Genomic DNA, 9,713 nt, shown 5'->3' with positions numbered 1-9,713 from the left:
TTTGACACAAACAACGAGTGAATAAAACCCCGTACAAAGCACTTTCTATGTCGTAAACTATTTATTACACATAACATGAGAATTTTCATTAAAATAGTTTTCTGAACGCGAATTAGAAACAAAAACTCACTAACAATAGAACCAAATGCAAATTTAATTTAATTCAATAACAAAGTACGATTTGCACGATTTGCACGATTTGCACGAGATGCACGAGTGATTGGCATGGAAACGCCTTTACGCTATCGCTGATTGGTTATACTTTCACATGTGAAATAGCTGTACGCCATTCTGATTGGCTGTATAGGTCTTTTTCACATGTGAAAATAAAGCGTATAGATTTGTACAAATGAGCTTTATGGAATAAAATTCTCATGTTATGTGTAATAAAATAGCCTTTTCAACTAATATACGGTGCTCTTTTTGAGCTTCAACTTCCCAAGTTTTGTACAACAATCATTTTTTAAGACCGAAATAATGCAATATAATACGAAACACCAGACAATGTAAATTATAGCCTTAAGTACGACTGAGACATAATTTAGCAGAAACTGTCAGTGTAATCTCCTTTTTAACAATAAGATCTATTTTACCAATTTTAACAAAAGACAAATTATCACAGAAAGAAAATAAGATTACCCCTGTGAATAACACGGTGCTCTTTTTGAGCTTCAACTTCCCAAGTTTTGTACAACAATCATTTTTTAAGACCGAAATAATGCAATATAATACGAAACACCAGACAATGTAAATTATAGCCTTAAGTACGACTGAGACATAATTTAGCAGAAACTGCCAGTGTAATCTCCTTTTTAACAATAAGATCTATTTAACAAATTTTAACAAAAGACAAATTATCACAGAAAGAAAATAAGATTACCCGTGTGAATAATAATTCTCATCAATATTACGGTATTCATGTCTAGTGTTCGGAAGTTTGTGGGAACAACTAAGAAGAAGAAAGAAACATATTGCTTTGTTTCTTCTGCTGCTCGATCCTTATACAAAACCGTTCTGTCGGTTATATTTCACTTGTGCCACAGATCCCATAACCGGGAGAATCGCATTAAATTTGAATCGGAGTCTTTGTAAGTTAAATGTCGTGCTGAAATTAATTAAAGTTCCGTATGGGAAGGGTAAATTGAGGATATGTGTGGGCTTAAATTTCAAGTCCTGCCACAAGTTCTGCCAGTTAGGGACGTTAGGCAGCTTGATTACGCACAAGGGACAAAATGAGCAAAAAAATGTTCATATTATATGCTTGATTGAATGCAAGTCGTTAGTTCCTTCCAGCAATACTTCGCGTGCCAAAAAGTTGAAGTCGTTGCAACCAATTGGTCCGTGCACAATTTGCACCTGATCGAACCCTATTGTAACATAACGCTCTTACCAGTGGTTTCTTTCCACTCATGATTCTTCAGAAAAAGCTGCTATTTTAAAACATTGAAACCTGAATTTGCGTATTACAAGGAATGAGCCGAGTGCCAAGTCACGTACAAATGCAAAGAAGTTGCTTTTGTTATTTACAGTTTTCACATTGTTTAACTCTGTTCGTGAATATGTTTCGCAATATACAAGTCTCGAAACAAAGCAAGCGAGTGGCGAACATTCGATACCTCCGTGTTTGAGTCTGAAGAAAATTAATTTCTATTTCGGGAACCAATCGGAGCCTCCGAACATTACCCGAACTTTCTTGGCCTTCTAGAATTATCTACCTGACTGAAAAACTGCGCAACAGAACATTAAATCAATCGCGATCGCCCTCTTGTAACTTAGGCCCGTTTTAAACGTCGCATTTTACATGTGCTGAATCTAATGCAAATGAGCGAAAATGGGCACACATCGCAAGTTGCTGTAAGAAAATGTATGGTGGAAAGTTATTTCGACCTCCAAAAAACTATTTTGGAGAGGGCTCAACGCTTTTCTCGATATACTTTTATCAGATATCGATTTAGACAATGTTGATAAGTGGCAAGTGTAAGTTTTTGTTTTCATAACGGTGAAATATGAGATAATATTCATTCGGATTAACCTTGCTCGTGTAAGGATCCGCGTCATGGTCTCGAAATATGACAAAATTAAGCCGCTGTTTTTTACACGTTGAAACTTTTAGCTAAAACTTATGTACAACGGCGCTGGAAAAAGAAGGTTCAGCAGCAGGCGTTGCACCGTGTAACATAAAAGGTCGAAACTCATTTGGGAATCGAAATGTTGTTTAAATCGCCTTAGCCGGTATCTGATTGGCTTACGTAGCGTAGTGTATCAAGACCGAGCGAGACCAGTTTCACGAAGTGGTGTTACACGGTGAAACTCCCGTTTTTATCACCACTGCGATTGCTGCGACCGTTGCAAAAGTAGAAAGCGGTTCTACATTTCGGGAAACTTATCTAGCAACGGAAGTTCAAAAAAGTTCCACGAAACAGACCATGTTACACGGTGCAAAAAATTGATTGAGAAAAAGCTAACGGTTTTTTCAGCCGCTACTATTTTTCTACAGACTCTATGAGAGTCCAATCACTTTAATGAAGTACGATGATTCTGCTCAAGCAAACTATTTCAATCTCCTTCTGCCTCGAGGTCGCTGTTTTAATGCTCCTTTTCCTTAGAATACAGCGCGCAGTCTCTGTTTCGATAGATTTTATATAACACCGTGGGGAATTCATATGCCCCAGCTGTTACACGTAAACAAACTTTTTCTTCTGTCAAACTGCCATCTACAAGTATCACTGTCACTGGAGCTAAGCAAACTTGTCAAGCTACACTATGACTTCGACCAATACATCTTCGTATACTAGTTCTTTGTAGATCTGATCTTTGGAGCAGGTCTTTTAGGTTTTAGTTCTCACACAATTATACTCTCCCATGTACAAACGGTGTAGGACATTCAGAGGTTCTGTAACCTTGTACAAAATTATTTCAACATACCTTTGTACGTACTCATGGAAACCTTGAATTGGTCACGATTACTTGTTCTAGCCCACGACAAAAACGTTATTGTTGTTCCTGGGCAAGTAAAATCTTAAAATATTTCAACATGAGGACTGAGAATCTTTTGCTTCCCTAGGTACCTTCGATCGTTGTCACAACCCCACAAAGCGCAATACATATGATCACCGTATCAGGCATATGTCCAAAATTATTTGAATTGCTGAATTTAGAAATAGCCCAAAAGCCAGCACACGTAAACACAACTTAAAAGGCTCTATTGAGATATTTCCTCCAGATTTATTCCTTATTTTGTAATATTTTGAGACCATTTCACAATAAACCTTACGCAATCAAGGAAGTTAATCAGCTAATTTTATCTCATATTTCACGGTTATTCAAACACAAAGTTACACTTGTCACGTATCAACATTGCCCAAATCGATTTCTAATAAAACTCTGTCGAAAAAGGCATTGAACTCTCTCCAAAATCCTTTTTTTTTTGAAAGTCGAATAAGTTTCCGCCATCATTATCAAGTTCTCACAGCGACTTGCAATGTTTGCCCTCTGGCGACCCCAGAACCCTTTGCGTATTAAGCATGGATCCGACTACCGGGCAACTCGTTCATGGGGCCCTCTCTTAAAAAGAAGACAGCCAAATGCTTATGGCTTGTACAAGTTTCGATAACTTGTTTAGAGGACAAGACGGTGTCATGTACCAAAATTCGTATCAGGGCGAAGGAAATCTGGTAACGGGCGGCATCTATTCGCTGCTAACACCCACCAGGGAGGAAGAAATTCAACAGGTCAGTTGCAATGCATGAAAGATTTAGTCGACTTACACATTTTCTAATTGATATTATAATAGCATGCATTTCTGATGTGAGCTTTTGAATGAACACTAATGACGAGTTCAAGCTTTGTGATACCCTCGGACGGTACATAAAACAATAAGACAATATTGTTCTCTCATTTCATATCTCAGTAAATTAACCTTTTCGCGATATAAAGCCGAGCACTATTGCTCTAAAAATGCTGAACTTCTCTTACAAGTTTGTGAGCCCTGAAAGAGATGTATGGCCATTTATTTAGCAATTTAACTGTAAAGGACGACATGGATCCTTTAAAGTTCTTCAGTTTAAACAACTACATACATTTCCGACAAAAGTCATTGCTCCCCGATATCAATCAGTCAAGGTATGGGATTAAAACCAGAAATAATTATGATGTTGGATAAAACTAAAGGTAACCCTTATTTCTCTAAAAGATCCTTTGTGAGATGGATAGCTATCTGTGTTCATCTTCTCCTGCAACGCTACCGGTGGAAACCTCGTCGCATCTACCCCAACCCAAGCTTCAAGAAATGACCATAGGAAAGAAAAACTGCCCCTTTCCAGAGACAGGAATGACAATGGGAACGTGCACTGTTGCAGAGTCGGCGTCTATTATTCCAGCTCTAAATCTAACACACCAGTGGCCACAGGTAACTATGCTTGCAACAACGCCGTCTTCTGTCTACTCGACATCGAACGATGATGCAACATACGGCTGTAATTTCAGTACACATGCACAAACAGTCCAACCTGTTTCCGATAACAAAGAACTGGAACTACATCATGCCTTTCTCTGTGATTTCTCAGGCTGTGAAAAGCGTTACACCAAAAGCTCTTATCTCGGAACTCACAAGCGGATTCATATGGGTGAAAAACCTTTCCTGTGTCCTTGGGAAAACTGTGGATGGTGTTTCCGACGTTCAGATGAACTGAAGCGCCACTATCGAAGACATACTGGAGAAAAGCCGTACGTATGTCCTCTTTGTGGAAGATCTTTTAGTCGTTCAGATCACCGATCTTCGCATATCAAAAAAATACATTCATTAATGTAGAGAACCCGTGTAGCGTTTGCAATTTCTCGTAACACTCTTAGTGGCCTGAAACATTTGCCCGCGGGGTCGACATTTTTGTGCAGCAATACCTAAATCAATCCGCGCATTTTCCTATTTTTCCAAATAACATTAAGTACCTGGCAAACGTGATATAACAAAGTTGTACTTTTATTTATATTTCAAGCCAACTTTTTTAATTTTAAGAACGTAATAAGTGAGTTAAATTGTACCGGCACTAGCAGCGTATGCATATATAGATATACATAATATACGAGCGTTCTTTTAAAGAAGAGAACATATTCCTGTCAATTTTTGCGTCCACGTTGGTTGCAAGGATCTTTGTGAATGATGTTAATTTGGCGTAAGGAGCCGGTTAAATAGTAGTTAAATGATACCTGTTTACATTCTCTATTCTCTACAGTTATTTTATCTTTGTGATAATATCCCTCTGCATCTGTTCAATCGAGGAGATTTATTTTCAGAAACATCGACCTTCATGAATGATTCTCTTGCTGAAAGGAAACTTGACAAACACATATATGCTCACAATAATGTATAATTGTTCTTTTTTCGAGCTGACTCAACTCAAAATGGGGATGAAATCAGTCAATAAGTCGGTCGTTCTGAGGTAGTCTGTTTCACTCAGAGATCGACTCAGTACTCTATCAGCTCCTAACACAAAAGCTCAGAAATGCATGAGGTCTTCCTTTTTCTCTGTTCCATTACTTTCTTTGAGAGTTCAACATCTTATGGCAAAGAGACTATTTCAGTCTTCTTGATGTAAGATCGTTTGAAAAGTAAAATAGGTAACAAAACATATTTTGTTTGTACCCGCCTTTATTTTTATAACCTTGAAATGATCTTGAAATGTACGGTTTCAGAGAGAAGCATGGCGAGAAGTGATTTTTCCTCAAATTCCTCCTTTGTTTTTCTTTTATTTTTTTTCCATGTATCGTGGATATGTTTGGAAAAACTATTGGAGTCGTTTAGAAAGCCATTTGTGCATGACTGAAAGTCTAGCCTTGAACAAACGATATAGTAACTGACAAAGTTTGATGACACAAATCAATTTGTGGTTAACATGAACTCGTACAAGAAGGTTTAAATTATTTATTACTGATAACAGTTCCTAGCTAGACTGGTGTTATTGGGCTTACTATTGACTCGAAAGGCTTCACCAAAACACAACTGCAAATTTCTGACGGGTTTCAGTGTTGGTTATGCCGAATTAGCTGAAGTTTTTTGAATGAGCACGAGCGCTAGCGGAATACAATTCGTCTCAAGAGCAACGAGTACTTTTGCGAAAAAAAGACCTTAGCGGTGAGCTTTAGAGAATTTGTGAGACTTGCAATCATGTTCCTCCAAAGTAGCATTCAGCTGAGCATTATTTTCTAATTTTATACACTGTTTTTGTTTCATGGTGTACCCTTGCTCCAAGGCCAGTATTCACAGGGTTTGCGTTCGCTTCGAGACAGAGCTGAATTGCTCAAGACATACTAAATGTTACATAAGAAAATATACTACAGCTGTTCACTTTCTTGAAAACGCGTGGGATGTCAGTTACAAAAGTTGTTCCTGGTTGAATGTTGAAGGAAGGAACTACGTGTTTGACAGTATTAGCCACAGTGAAAAGGCGTGCATTTCCTAGCGGTTAATGCACGAGGTTTGGCATAAATCCATCTTTATGAAATGTCCCAGATAAATTTAATTTGTCAGCTGAACTGATTGTGAAAGCCGTTGTGCAGTTACACCTTGATTCTTAATTTCATTTAATATTATACATTTGGAACGGTTGTTGTAATAAGCAGACAAGCAATTCATCGGTTTATCAAAGATGAGAAGTTTGTTTACATACCTGATTCTTGACTGGCAGCCTGTTCTTCATGCAGGGGATAAGATGGCAGCGACGACTGTTAGTTCATATTTAAACTTATCTTTTATCATTCGTATCCAACCTGTCAGTCAGTATGAGCGATCCACAGTAAAAGTGTTTTTTTTTTCCTTTCAATGTGCCATAAGTTTCAAGATACGGCTGCACGCGATTTACGTCCAGTAATGTCGCATTGGTTGTGGAGTGCTGATAAATGCGGGTGGGCTCCGTGGCTTACCAAAGGTGCCATTTGATGATTGTACAATATGAAAAAAAATGGTACGATACAATAAATTGCCTACGAGAAAGTTCTCATGCTTTGCAAACCCATACATTTAGCCGGAATAGTAGAGAAAAAACCGCTGTTGGTTATCGTATAGCATACCTTGTATTCATCACTGATCAACAGATGAGTTTCAAACCGATGATGCGAAGGCAGTTAGCGTAAAATAGTTCGCCTGTTATGGAGGTGGCTGAAGTTTTGAACATTCTCACCAAATAAAAACCGGTAGAGAATTTGTTGCACACGCTAAAAATTGTAAAGGAGCTTTAACGCCTATTTTCGTTTCTCTACGTCATTTCCTTTTGAATATATTACCGAATACATGATCACGTTTTAAATTTTTACATCAAGCACTGAAAAAAATGATGTGTATGTAGTTTTGTAGGTAACGATATATCATATAATTGACTAGCTGACAAAGAAGACGTGTAAGCTGAACTGATTGTGAAAGCCGTTGAGCAGTTACACCTTGATTCTTAATTTCATTTAATATTATACATTTGCAACAGTTGTTGTAATAAACAGACAAGGAATTCAGCGGTTTATCAAAGACGAGAAGTTTTTTTACATACCTGATTCTTGACTGGCAGCCAGTTCTTTATGCAGGGGATAAGATGGCAGCGACGACTGTTAGTTCATATTTAAACTAATCTTTTATCATTCGTATCCAACGTGTCAGTCAGTATGAGCGATCCACGGTAATAGTGTCTTTTTTTTCCCTTTTAATGAGTCATAAGTTTCAGGATATGGCTGCACGCGATTTAAGTCCATTAATGTTTCATTGGTTGTGGAGTGCTGATAAATGCGCGTGGGCTCCGAGGCTAACCAAAGGTGCCATGTGATGATTGTACAATATGAAGAAAAATGATACAATAAATTGCCTACGAGAACGCTCACATGCTTTGGAACCAACCCATACATTTAGCCGGAATAGTAGAGAAAGAACTGCTGCTGGTTATCGTATAGCATACCTTGTATTCATCACTGATCAACAGATGAGCTTCAGACCGATAATGCGAAGGCACGTAGCGTAAAATATTTCGCCTGTTATGGAGGTGGCTGAACTTTTGAACACCAAATAGTAACCGGTAGAGAATTTGTTGCACACACTAAAAATTGTAAAGGAGCTTTAACGCCTATTTTCGTTTCGTCTTCGTCATTTCCTTTACTGAATACATAACAGCCATCAACGATCACGTTTTAAATTTTTACATCAAGCACTTAAAAAAAAAAAAAAAAAGATCTGCATGTAGTTTTGTAGGTAACGATATATCATATAAGTGACTAGCTGACAAAGAAGACGTGTAAGCCAATCGTGATGATATTAATTTACCGCAAAGCAAAGTCGTACAGCATTTTAGACTCGAAAAACGGAGTTAGAATTTTCGGTTCAAAAAATCTCTCTTTTAAAATTTAGGAGTTGTATTGCATTGAAAAAGGAGTTCCTTCAACTGTACTCCATCAAAAATAAACGTTATTTTAACTCCATAATAATAATAATAATAATAATAAACACTTGTGGCTTGCTTGAAGTGCTCTGGAAGGCTATTCCATAGCTTCCGGGCACAAACTGAAAAGGCTCGATCGCGATATGACTTTAAATTAGACGGCGGAATCATTAAGTGGTTTAAACTTGATGAACGCAATGATCTTCCAGATGTATACCGGTGAAGTAGCTCACAAACATAATAAAGGGCTAAATTGTTTATGGCCGTAAACATGAGGAATAAAGTTTTAAAAATGATTCGTTGCTTAATTGGGAGCCAATGAAAGTCTTTCAACAAGGGTGTGATGTGGTCGAACTTACGGCCACATAACACAAAATAAGAGTTAAAGTCACTCTGGTATTAGATTCAAAGTACCGCTAACTCTGGCGCATTCAGTCCATTCATTTTTTGAAATCAAAAGAACACCATGCACAATGATTATAACATCTTTAATTGAATCAAATTTAGTTTGCTTATACAAAAACCAGTTTTGATTTTTAAAAGTGACATTAATGTAAAAATAATACTTTTTAAACGATGATTCTTGTTTTGATATTTTACAAAGACAAAAACATGTCATTCTTACATCTCACTACCTCCTGTCACAAGCATAATAAACTAGTGAGGTGGGTAATTTATCATAGAACCTTAGACAGAAAATGCTTTGTTGCAGATTTTATTTTTGGCCTTTAGAAGAGTCAATGTAATAGAGCATTGACATTAACCAAAAATTATTACTCTTTCAATTTTTTGGGAAAAACAATGGTCAGTAATGGAGCCATGAAAGGCAATCTTCCCAACGATGAAAGTCACAACCTTATGGGTCCAAATTTGAAGGGCATTGAGAATATACCAAATTTAATCTGATTAAATTAATGAATAAATAATAAATAATCTCACTCTTTAAAACTGTATCTGGCTTTACATGTAATGTTCAGAAGATTTTATCGGGAATGGGAACAACATATTATATTCAATACGGGAAGAAACACTACTAAATATTTTGCCTTAAAGGGGCACTGTTACTGCATGTTGGACATGCATTAGCTTTTGGACTCAAAAATTAAAATCATTAGGCTAATGTTTTTAAGTTGGGAGCGCTGGATTGAAAATCTTGAAAAATTCAAAATGACGGTGGCAATGGTTCTTGTAAAAAATGAAGAATCTCTGGGCAAGATAAATATTCGATTCCCCTAAAAGAGAAAAAGAAAGAGCCATCAAAGGTTTATAAGACAACCCATGTCAGTGCTCCTTTAAGAAAAC

At 37.2% G+C, this 9,713-nt stretch overlaps 1 protein-coding gene across 1 annotated transcript in view; it reads left to right on the top strand.

Annotated features, from left to right (window-relative positions):
* The first annotated feature begins 3,546 nt into the window (after nucleotides 1-3,546).
* LOC138060031 (Krueppel-like factor 5) overlaps nucleotides 3,547-9,713 on the top strand; it is a 6,877-nt gene continuing 710 nt past the window's right edge. Inside the window, exons 1-2 of the mRNA XM_068905713.1 lie at nucleotides 3,547-3,731; nucleotides 4,193-4,725. Of these exons, the coding sequence (XP_068761814.1) occupies nucleotides 3,585-3,731; nucleotides 4,193-4,725 (680 nt within the window). The 5' untranslated portion in view covers nucleotides 3,547-3,584. The remainder of the gene's footprint in view (nucleotides 3,732-4,192; nucleotides 4,726-9,713) is intronic.

Source organism: Montipora capricornis, chromosome 8, assembly GCF_036669925.1.
Source record: "Montipora capricornis isolate CH-2021 chromosome 8, ASM3666992v2, whole genome shotgun sequence".
NCBI lineage: Eukaryota > Metazoa > Cnidaria > Anthozoa > Scleractinia > Acroporidae > Montipora > Montipora capricornis.
Note: the sequence above shows the minus strand (reverse complement) of the source record. Positions and strands in the feature narration are given on the sequence as shown.